Below are 12,500 nucleotides of genomic sequence, written 5' to 3'. Positions count from 1 at the left end.
CAACATCTTCATGTAATATTAACTCGCCATAGAGCAAAACCTCTGCATAGTGTGTAATAAATAAAACAAACCCGTCTGTGATTGACACATCGTTAGAGAGCTATGAATTATTCAATATCGGCAATCATATCGGTTTGCCGACGCATCAACATGCTGAGGAGCACGCGGGCGCGGGGTACCTGATAGCAAGTGAAAAGCAACCCCAAACTCTATCGCTAACCATCCTTAAAAGCTGTCAGTCACCAGTGTGTCAAGAGGAGACCCAAATAAGCCTCCTCGCTCCTTTCAGTGTTGATTTGCGCCCCCTGCTGCGCCCGGAGAAAGGCTGCATCCTGCCGCTTTCACCAGCCTCTGATTGAAGACATCATTGTGAATGTGGGTGAATTTCACGCTGAGGAGCGTGAAGCCCTCAGGAAGACGGATGGAGAGATGGAGGAGGCAGGGGGATGAGATGGAGAGAGGGGGGAGGCAGGGGGGAGAGATGGAGAGAGAGGGGAGGCAGGGGGGATGGATGGAGAGAGAGGGAAGGCAGGGGGAGAGATGGAGAGAGAGGGGGAGGCAGGGGGGAGAGATGGAGAGAGGGGGAGGCAGGGGGGAGAGATGGAGAGAGAGGGGAGGCAGGGGGGAGAGATGGAGAGAGAGGGGAGGCAGGGGGAGAGATGGAGAGAGAGGGGAGGCAGGGGGGAGAGATGGAGAGAGGGGGGAGGTAGGGGGAGAGATGGAGAGAGAGGGGAGGCAGGGGGGAGAGATGGAGAGATGAGAGAGGAGGAGGCAGGGGGGAGAGATGGAGAGAGAGGGGAGGCAGGGGGAGAGATGGAGAGAGAGGGGAGGCAGGGGGGAGAGATGGAGAGATGAGAGAGGGGGAGGCAGGGGGGAGAGATGGAGAGAGAGGGGAGGCAGGGGGGAGAGATGGAGAGAGGGGGGAGGCAGGGGGAAAGATGGAGAGAGAGGGGGAGGCAGGGGGAAGAGATGGAGAGATGAGAGAGGGGGAGGCAGGGGGAAGAGATGGAGAGAGAGGGAGGCAGGGGGAGAGATGGAGAGAGGGGGGAGGCAGGGGGGAGAGATGGAGAGAGAGGGGAGGCAGGGGGGAGAGATGGAGAGAGAGGGAGGCAGGGGGGAGAGATGAGAGATGGAGAGAGGGGGGAGCCAGGGGGGAGAGATGGAGAGATGGAGAGAGATGGAGAGAGGGGGAGGCAGGGGGGAGAGATGAGAGATGGAGAGAGATGGAGAGAGGGGGGAGCCAGGGGGGGAGAGATGGAGAGATGGAGAGAGGGGGGAGGCAGGGGGGAGAGATGAGTGATGGAGAGAGGGGGGAGGCAGGGGGGAGAGAGGGAGAGATGGAGAGAGGGGGGAGGCAGGGGGGAGAGATGAGTGATGGAGAGAGGGGGGAGGCAGGGGGGAGAGATGGAGAGATGGAGAGAGGGGGGAGGCAGGGGGGAGAGATGAGTGATGGAGAGAGGGGGGAGGCAGGGGGGAGAGATGGAGAGATGGAGAGAGGGGGAGGCAGGGGGGAGAGATGAGAGATGGAGAGAGATGGAGAGAGGGGGGAGGCAGGGGGGAGAGATGGAGAGATGGAGAGAGGGGGGAGGCAGGGGGGAGAGATGAGAGATGGAGAGAGGGGGGAGGCAGGGGGGACTGCAAATTGGGAGTCAGGGTGCTGAAAGCCGGAGCAAGAAGGTGAGAGGCCTTGAATGAGGCAAGCTGACACACACACACACACACACACACACACACGGATACAAATACACACATGAAACTACACACACACACACACAAGCGTGCACAGAAACGTGCGCGCACACACACGTATATATATACACACTAGTGAGAAAGACTGGCTGTTTGTGTGTAAACAACGTCCCCGTCAGCGTCGTGGATCAGTGCGAGCGGAGAGAATGGGCTGTGGCTGTCGCGCCGCTTCAACGCCATCGCGACGCGCACGCAGCCCTCAGATACAATCGTCAGCAGCAGCTTCTGCATATCAAAGCAGGCAGCCGTTCAGTGCGACTAATGACTTGAGAATACTATTAACTGTGCACATTACAATGGCTCTTCAGACCTGTGCAGCAGCGTGCCATTCCTCATCCACTCGCAGAGGCAAGAAGAAAGGCTGCAGTAACGCTTTCCTGCTTATCTCCGCTGGCCAGGGTATTTATTCCTGCTGTGGACTGGCTGGCTCACTGTCACAGTCTCTCCACTATCTTTAGAATTTTGGCCAAAGCGCGTTGGACTGCAATGCAGCCAGCTGTGGTGCAGCACGCAGCGCTACCTGCCAAATCTGCTGCTTAGCTACAAAGCAACGCATACGCAAGCTAATGGGCTCATTTAGCAAGCCGGATATGAACACGTTTGTTCAGAAACGCTATGGAAGATGTCTTACGGAGGCATTCGAGACATTTTAATCAGCATTTTTCAGATATGAAAGAACACACATAAGATCTTCCTGAGACGTAGAAATATGAAGTTTTAGAGGTTAAGAAAACATTTGACGAGAATGAGCAATGTCATTTGCATATTAGTCAATCTTCCATGAAACATAAATAATGCATCAACTACATTTGTTTCGCTTCACAGACTCGACAAAGAAGGGAGATAAACTTTCCAATTCTCTCCAGGAGTATGACGACTTCAATCCAGGAGTGCCGTGTGATCCTGGGCGCCGGATCACCAAGCAAAAATCAATCACGTTTCCTAATTGAAAATGCCGGTAGACGTGGAAGTTGGCTACAAAGAGGGAAAAGTGTTGGGTTTATTTGATTGAAAGCTTAAAATTACCAACACTGCAGAGGTTATGATTATTCCTCTCAATCCTAAACTTAGACTCATGTACATTTGCAGAGATTATCATAAAGATGTTATTAATACAGAGTTTGTGATAATTGACGCAAGCCTGAAATACGCAAAAAAAAAAAAAAAAAATCCTCTTTTCTTTTTTTAGATTATCATGGGATTTCCCCATGTTCTCATTGGTGGTCTAAGGTTGGTGGGTGTTGTAATCATTTGCCGTGTTCATTGATCGTTTTAATTTATCGTTTCGCAATGTGGGCGTCGTGAAGCCGTTGGAGACTAACTGTGATTAAGGGCTTTTCAAATACACTTGACTAGACTATTTGTAGCCTCTCTAATCAAGGAACTGTCCACCAATTACACGGCTTCAAGCATCAGTGAGATAAGTGGGTGTGCCTTTACGTTAATGTCGTCAATAAGCATGCTGCCTAAACTAAAACTAAACACGATTTTACCAAAGAAAGTTTATCAAAGCAACATAAAAGTTTCCCACATTTAGGCAACACACAGTACGATGAATACATTTATAATTAAGTCCTTAATTCTAATTAGAACATTAACTCTTATCTTGTGGGGGAAATGCTGCCATGCCAAATTAAGAACGTCTCCACATAACAAGCGAACAGAGTAGAATATAGAGAGTAAAATAACAATGGTGCTGAAATTAGAAATGATTCTGCGTGTTTATTTTTAAATCCTAACATCAATATATTAAAAAATACTGAAAATAAGTAAAGGTCCTTTAAAAGTCAAATCAAGTAGACATGTGTGTCTCATCACCTGAAGGGTTTCATTGACTGAGACAGAGAGCTGTCGTCATGCAGCTTCAGTTCAGTTCAGTTCAGGTCTTTATAGAGAGCCAAAGTGGAACTTCACTTCCTGCTTCAGCACTGTACCAGAGATTTTCATCCGGCACTTATTTTCCCATAGACATTTCGTAAAATGCTTATAAAAATAGTTTTCTTTCGTCAACCCAACGGGTCAGGAAAATATTTTTTTTGTGTTGTTTTGTTTTAGTTTTGGTCGGAGTGAAATGTTCTATGGTCTCCCCCGATTCTAAATATAGCTGAACCGTTTGGTTTGACGATGTAAAACTATTTTTATAAGCATTTTACGAAATGTCCATGGGAAAATAAATGGCGGATGAAAATCTCTGGTACAGTGCTGAAGCAGGAAGTAGGCGGTCACTTTGCCTCTCAATTGTCCCTCGAGGGGAAAATTGGTTTGCAGTAGAAGGCAAAATACAGACACAACATATAAGAAGACATGTGACATTGCAACAACTGCAACCAATCAAGGAAAAATAATCTGTTCGTTAATTTTTTTAAGGGTTAAAAAGGTTTAAAAAGTAGCCTATCAGAGAGTCAGATCATGGAGTAATAGGCATAATAATAATAGTAGGGTAAAGTAAAGTGCTGCCGTGCCGTGCAGTTTAGGGTTTAAAGTGCAAATTAAGTGTGTTTATTGCACATGGGACAAATGACAGTTTGTACCGATTGTTTTTAGCCCTGGGGAGCCTGTAAATCTCTGCCCAGAGGAGAGAAGAGCACAACTCTTAAGAGTGGCTGATCAGAGATGGCCAAGATTGACCGTGCCTTGCACAAGACTTGATTGCTATAGAACAGTGGTTCTCAAATTTTTTCACATGAAGGACCCCTAAACTGACAAAAATTTGACCACGGGACCCCATTTGATAATAAGATTGATGCTTTTAGATGTTTTATCACAGAAAGTGTATAAAACCCATGACCAAAGTCCAAAATAGTCATTGTGTTACTTATGAATGGAATTATAGCTCAAATAAATTACCCCCCTTTTGGCTGGGGACCCCCTGGAACCCGCGCAAGGACCCCTGGGGGTCCCCGGACCCCCATTTGAGAACCACTGGAGATGTCTGCTAAAGAGAGCTGCTGCATGCCAATTACTTTGACATGAGCCTTACACTCAATTGCTGCTATGGTCAGTGTGATGCTGTGACCTCAGCAAACAACCATAAAGAGAGAAGAAAGGAATCAGCGCTGTCTTATAAATAGGATTTTAATTGAACACCAGACACCAGAAAATTGCTGGTAAATGCTTGGCTGTGGCTACAGAGTCAATTGCATGAGCCACTTTGATAGGCATACGTACTACTACAACCTGTTTGATCAGTGTTAAAAAAAGAGAGACACTCTGGCTGTTCCAAGTGAAATGCCTGGGGGGATTGTGAAGCCATTAGCAAAGAAATGTGTCTCGCTTGTAAAAGCAAAAACTAATGGCAGAAAATGAAGCCGAAGAGGGCTGACTTTCCATTCTTGTTCCTGGTTGAGTGCTGCTCGTCTCGGCTCCCAGACGTTTGGGGAGCGGCGCCAAACGCAGCGCCACGAGAACGGAGTCTAAGGTGAGTACAGTCTATTTATGGCCTCTGAGCCTGAACGTGTGTGTGAAGCCTCTCTCTTCATACTCACTGTACATCAGTGAATACATCATCTAGTCGATACACTGAGAGCCTGTCGATTCTGTATGCTACGGACATAGCTTTGCCTTCTGCTCTCTCTAAGTTTAAGCATCAGAGAGTGAATCGAGGGGGGGGGGGCTGGTCACAAAAGTGGCAAGAGCAGGTGTTAAAACGTTCTATTCCCAGAACGGTGACTTTTTACACCTTCCGACTCAATCTCCACTCTCGCTTTTAGTCAATACCAAATAAAAAACCTGGGTTGCCTAGAAACAAGCCCATCCACTGCTCCGACAACCGGCCCAAACAACTCGAGAGCGCCGCTATCTCTAACATGCTATGGCAGGCGAACGCAACCCTGACCCCCCAACCCCCGTGCTGCAAATGTTTCTCCTCTTCTTCTTCATAAACTACTACAAGATCAACTATTGTGTTTTTCGATGTTGTGTTGGCGATTTCTCCCCAGCCGGGCGCAAACCTACCTTCGGAGTGCAGCGTCAGGGGGCGGGAATAACGAGCGGAAGAGGCCGCTGGCGGGTCTTGGAGAGAGAGAGGGGTAAAGTAGGTTAGGGTTTTATGCCGTTGATAATTGAGTCCAGTTGCTGTGGGCCTTTCGTAGCAGCTTCACGATCGCAAACGAAAAAACGCACACGAGGGTAAAGAGAGAGAGAGAGAAACAGACGTGCACACTTCACACACACGGAGAGAAGAAGTGCTGATTTCTTTGGAGACATGATGCATTAGAGCAGCATTCAAAATGAAGTAGCTCAGAGACGGAGGAATCAAATGCGTTTCCATTACGACGCAAATATTCCATCTCGCCCCGCTGTCGTAATGACACTGTATAGCAGCATTATGGGGAAATATCAAATTAGCCGGTTTCATTTGGAGGACTGTTGTGCATTGAGAACAGCTTTGGAGATCAATTGACCTGCTAGGCCTGCTCTAATATAGTCAGTAATGTTCTTTTGATTGCTTTGGCTAATTTGGCCGTGCCGCGCGCCCAAGGTGGCTGCTTCCTGTTGAACTCGCTGCTCCGCTCTGTTTAGCGGTGGAAAAACAAGGAGTGGTGCGGCATCGATACAGGAGCCACAACATCGTGGGGAACAAAAATGTGTCGAGTGACAATTTTCAGTGATGTGAATCAAAAATCACAACGATCAAAATACATCAGTCGTAGGCCTGCACGATATGAGGAAAATCTGCGATGTGCGATAACATTGTTCAATATAGCGATGACGATACGACTTGCGATAAACAGATATTAAAGTATGCATATTAGCTATACAGTTCCTATGTCTTTCTGCTTTAATAATGCTAACATAGACCCCAAACATAGCCGATGCCCACTGAATAAAGAAATGAAATACACACTGACTCTAGCTGAAACTACACACAGCGTGTTTGTGCTTTGACAGAGGGGCGGAGCGCACTGTTGCAAGGGAAAGGTGTACGCTGGATTTACAACGCAAGACAAAATGATCAGATGCTGAGTGGGAATGCATGACGCATGTAAATAAAACCACTTTTGTTATTCATTGGGTTTCAGGCAGTCTTTGCGATGTGTTTATTGCGCATGTTCATATTGCAATGACGATGAAAATACGATTACCGTAAATTTCGGACTATAAGCCGCGGCTTTTTCCCCGTTTTTTGGCCCTGCGGCTTATATAACGGTGCGGCTTATCTATGGATTTTTTCGGAAAGAAAAAAAAAAAAAAAAAAAAAAAAAACTGAATTCTCTCTTCTTTAGCACTCTTTCTAACTATAAATCCACTTCTGTTTTAATTTCCTCTCTTGCCCTCTTTTCACCACACCGCGGACACTGTGTGCACTGTAAAAAAAAACACAGGTGGTGTTGTGTTATGTTGTTTTGTTGAAATGTTAATAAATGGGAGCTTCCTCAAACAGCCATCTCTTTCCCGACAATCCCCTCTGTGCATGAACCCTGAACCCTAATTAAACATTAAAACACAATTAAAAAAAAAAAACATTAAAACACCTGCGGCTTATAGTCCGGTGCGGCTTATATATGTAACAAACAGGCAATTTTGCTGCTGCGGCTTATACTCCGGTGCGGCTTATAGTGCGGAAATTACGGTAATTGTGCAGCCCTAATCAGTCGTACAGGATCTGTGGAAAATGGAACCATGCCTGCATCATACAGTACACACCACACTACACACACCTCTAGAACACTGTAGACTTCTGCTTTGATGCTGCACATTGAGAGAAAAGAATGAAGAGAGGGCCAAGCTGACTAGGGCACTAACAGTGCTTCAGCTGGAGAGAGCCTATATTATGATGTGCTGAAGTGCAGACAATAGAGCACCGCAGGAAGGAGTCCGGAAGTAGCACGTGTAAAACGCAATAGAGAGGCAAAGTGAACGTCACTTCCTGCTTCAGCACTGTACCAGAGATTTTCTTCCGCAATTTATTTTCCCATAGACATTTCGTAAAATGCTTATAAAAAATAGTTTTACTTGGTCAAACCAAACGGTTCAGCTATTTAGAATCGAAATAATTTTTATAAGCATTTTACGGAATGTCTATGGGAAAATAAATGGCGGATGAAAATCTCTGGTACAGTGCTGAAGCAGGAAGTGACGTTTCACTTTGGCTCTCTATGGGATTTTTGTATGGGGATTTCGGTTAAATGCATGAAATAAGGTCTGTGGTTAACAAAAGTTTATGAAACAGCCAAGTTTGTGTTCAGCAAGATAATCTCCACAAACCAGGACCACTTTTATGACTTTTGCAAAATCCCATTGCCTTTTCCCCCCTACGAACCAGCAGCACAGGGACTTCAATTACCTGCGACCCCAATCACATCCTCCATAAAGAGTATGAGATGCTGCCGTCAGGCAGAAGGTACAGGTTACCAAACTGTAAATTAAACAGGTATAAATTTTCCTTTGTCCCACTGTCCATTAAAGCACTCAATAGTAAGAGATAACGCAGACCAACTTAGTACAGCTCATCATGTTCTATTCTTAGGGAAGCGGTGCAATACTTAATAATTTTTCATTTCAACATTTTCTCTTTTTTTGTGGAGGGCTGGTGCAATATTTTACCACTGGGTATGCTTGATGTATATGTACACTGTAGGAATTTAATGTGAATTGTCGTCTGATTGCACTGTCTATATGTCAATATGTATATGTCTAAACGCTGTGTCTCTTGATGCCCAAAAAGAATTTCTCCCAAGGGAGACAATAAAGGCTAATTCAATTCAATTCAATTCAATTCCGGGGTAGTAGGCCTACAAAAATACGTCATCCCTGCGGCATTACAACACACAGTATACTGTACAGTACCACTTTGCTCTGGAACAGCATGGAGCATCCTCTCACCGATGCGCCTCTCTTGGAATAAACTCTGTCGCTCCACAGCAACACATACAGAAGGGACCACTTAATATGCTCCAACTCCCATTCATTTGTTTGCACCTCTTGCTCTCACAGAAAACGCTTCCACACCTGTCTAACTGCTCCTGCAATATGCTGCACCACGGTTGCATGACATGCCATCTGCCACATGGTGCTGTGCTGTGCCGTGTGCAGACTGTACTTACCTCCGCCACAGAGCTGGCTGGAGGTTATGTTTTTTGCCCCTGTTCGTCTGCAGGATATCTCAAAAAGTTATGAACGGATTTGCACGAAACTTGGCAGAAAAGGTTGGTCATGGGTCAACTTAGAAGTGATTAACTTTCCACATCCACTGGCCAACAGGGGGCACTGTTATGGGCGTGTTCAATCACAAAAAGGCGCCTAACTTCCACATGGATTCACCTAACACCACGAAACTTTGCAGGAAGGTTGGTCATGGGCCAATGACTAACTCGTGGATCATTTTCCACGCCCACTAGCCAAAAGGAGGCGTGGCGATGCCCATTGGGAGATCATAAAAAGGCGCTTATGGTAACTTCCACATGGATTCATGTCAACACCAGGAAACTTTGTCGATAAGTAGGTCATGGGCAAACTTAGAACTGATTAACTTTCCACACGCACTGGCCAAAAGGGGGCGTGACAATGGGCGTGCCCAATCACAGAAAGCTACCTAACTAACGGATTTGCACAAAACTTGGCAGAAAGGTTGGTCATGGGTCAACTTAGAAGTGATTAACTTTCCACACCCACTGGCCAAAAGGGGGCGCTGTAATGAGCGTGTTTAATCACAAAAAGGCGCCTATTGCCTAACCTCCGTACGGACTCAGGTAACACCACAAAACTTTGTAGAAAGGCTGGCCATGGGGCCAAGGACAAACTATTCAACTTTCCACGCCCACTGGCCGAAAGGAGGCGTGGCAATGGGGATAATATGCCACGGCAGAGGTATGCACCTACCCTCTAGTTATTCTCTGAAACCGGATTGCTCTGCATCCGCCTGATTTCGCAGAATCATCCGTACAATCACGGAAACGGATGTGGCCGTCAAATCAGGGTTCATCACCACTGTTTTTGTTATTATGTGGAGAGTCACTGTAGCTGTTCCACTGGTAGACCGTGCGCTGTTGAACTCTCTTACCTCTCCACGTGGTCCAGGTTCCCCGAGACGCCCAGGCCCCCGATGGTGTAGAGTTTCCCATCGTACACCAGGCTGTTGTGTCGGCAGCGAGGCACCGTCATCCTGGACACCAGGTTCCAGTTGTCCAGCAGGGACATGTAGCACCACACGTCCGCCACCATCACGCCTGACTCTGTACCGCCTGGAAACAAAGAGAGGGCTATCGATTCAGTACGACATACAGGGGACATATCAAGTTACATGTATGTATGTAGTCATATGTAGCAACAAGGTCATGTACTGTATACCAGTGGTCCCCAACCACCGGGCCGCGGACCGGTACCGGATCGCAACGCATTTGGTACCGGGCCACGAGCCGGTCAAATTTTTTTTTTTTAATAAATACACATATAATATAAAATATATACGGTATATATATATATATATAAATATAATATTATACAGTGTGGTAGTTGAAACATAGTTTCCAGTTGACGTTTATTTATGTTTGTAGTTAAAACAAAAACATAAATACTGTATAGGCTACATACAGTACAACACAAAAGGCTGTTATTTACCCTTTGTCGCCACCTGGTGAGTAAATATATATGTAACTAAAACCATTAAAATTGACAACCGGTCCGCGACTTTTTTTCCATATATCTACCGGTCCTTGGCACAAAAAAGGTTGGGAACCCCTGCTGTATACCATCCAAACACTTGATAAAGTGGTAGGATAATGAAAGATAACACAAAATGACACAATAAAAGTACTCTTGTTTCTTTGCCATACATAATGCATTGAATGCAATTTCTCTCTTCAATACTGATGTTTTTGGTCCAGTCCCCAAATAGTGATTTTTTTTTGTATTATGGGAATGATGAGTGACAGTGTTATGTTAACAGACTGAAAGTTGTTTCCTACCCGGGTCGAATAGTCAACCAACCAACAAAATTGCACTTGTTACAGCGTAGCAGCCTCCTTTCCAAGCAGCTCTCTCTAAGCAATGTAATTTGCCATGTAACACCGGCAACGACTCACTGACCCCCCTTCCAAGTGTGAGGGAAGGTTACAGAGCCGAGCCTGTTGATTGGCTAGCTAGCACACCTCTGATTTCCCCACTGGCCGGCCAATTCCCAGCAGACACGCGCGCACACCTGTTCCAATGCCCAAACACACATTTACATTTATATGAAAAGAGGGAGAGAGCCACGCTACATGCAGGACCAATCCTGTTGCAGTTGCACGCTGCAATGTCAAGGTGTGTGAGTAGCGTGCAGGATTCCCACACAAATGGAGCGTGGAGGGAGAAATGCACTCTCCCTCTGGAGGAGCAACTTAAAGGTGGGCTCATAGAGAGAGAGTCACAGAGCGCACACTGTGCCACTATGGAACCAAATGAACTGCACAACACTGCAGCAACTGTCAAGGCAGAGAGAGAGAGAGAGAGAGAGAAAGCAAGTTCACAAAAACCCCAACACAAGATAAATAGGACAGAAATGATAGAAAGAAAGCAATTAATTACAGAAAGAAAGTTTCTTTATAGAAAGTTTGTGCATTCTTAAACGCCGTTATAAGTTGGGTTTCCATCCAAGTATTTTTAGTGAATTATGATGTAGCTGAATGGAATGAGCAACAACATTGTAGAACGTTTTGCCTATTAAAGAAAAGGTTTTACGCTTATTCAAGCACAACTTGTTTTTGTCGATCAAGAAATGATGCAATACATAGCGATTGGAAATGTATTCCTTGAACAAAGGTTTGCCACGAGCAGCTTGGGGAATGGTTTCATGCTCCATTGCACAACAGCAAAAACAACAAACAAACCAAACAAACAAAACAAAAAAAACTTTGTACATTCTGAAATGTTGTCTGCAAAGTATCAGTCCATGTATATGGTGCCCATTATGGTTTAAATGACCATTTTGGTGTATTAAAATATTACTGTCATGGCCAGATCCGCCCTCATGGTTTTATGATTGGTTCTTGGACTAAAGGGGGTGGAGCTTACAGGGTTACGCTGGTGCAGGAAGTCTCTAAGAAGAGCTTCCGGGGGAGTCCCAGTGGCTCACCTCGTAGGGTACCACTAAGGCTTAGTCCAATCTGACCCATGGTCCTTTGCCACATGTCATCTGCTCTCTCTCCCCACTTTCCCTGTCTATGTAACTGTCCTATCCAATAAAGGCAAAAATGCCCCAAAAATAATGTTAAAAAAACAAAACAAAAAAACTCTCTGACAATAGCCGTGTTCGGAATGGTCCACTCACTCACTATTCCCCATGTGGTGTTTATCATATAGTGAACTATTTGGGGAACGATCAAACAAGTTTCAGACACTACCTCACTCTTCTTCTCCTTCAGTAAACATGACAGCATTGCATTGTGGTATACGGGAGAAAATGCAGGGTACATTCTCTGTTCCCTAGAAATTGCAGTGCATTGTGGGTCTTTTATAGTGGACTATATTATAGTGAATCAAATTAACAGTTGAGAATTCGGACACGAGTACAAAATGGCCAACACACTATATAGTGCACTAGTTGTGTAATAGGGAGCGGTTTGGAACAGGGCTAATGAGAGGACACACGGATGAGAGCACATGGCTAGGAGGTATTGTGTGGCTGTGTGTGAGACTCTCTGTTTCTGTCAGCCAGAGGGAGTCTGGCTAAATGCTGTGATATGGACGATAGAATGGACGTTTGAGCGTTTCTTTAATCAGTTTGTTTGGAGTTTGGTCTGCATCTTATGTCGACTGAACTACCAAACGAA

At 45.7% G+C, this 12,500-nt stretch overlaps 1 protein-coding gene across 1 annotated transcript in view; it reads right to left on the bottom strand.

Annotated features, from left to right (window-relative positions):
- klhl29 (kelch like family member 29) overlaps positions 1-12,500 on the bottom strand; it is a 152,416-nt gene that overhangs the window by 41,422 nt on the left and 98,494 nt on the right. Inside the window, exon 9 of the mRNA XM_083642792.1 lies at positions 9,752-9,932. Within this exon, the coding sequence (XP_083498918.1) occupies positions 9,752-9,932 (181 nt within the window). The remainder of the gene's footprint in view (positions 1-9,751; positions 9,933-12,500) is intronic.

This window comes from Poromitra crassiceps, assembly GCF_964638095.1.
Source record: "Poromitra crassiceps genome assembly, chromosome: 9".
NCBI lineage: Eukaryota > Metazoa > Chordata > Actinopteri > Beryciformes > Melamphaidae > Poromitra > Poromitra crassiceps.
This window is presented reverse-complemented; position numbering and strand designations above follow the sequence as displayed.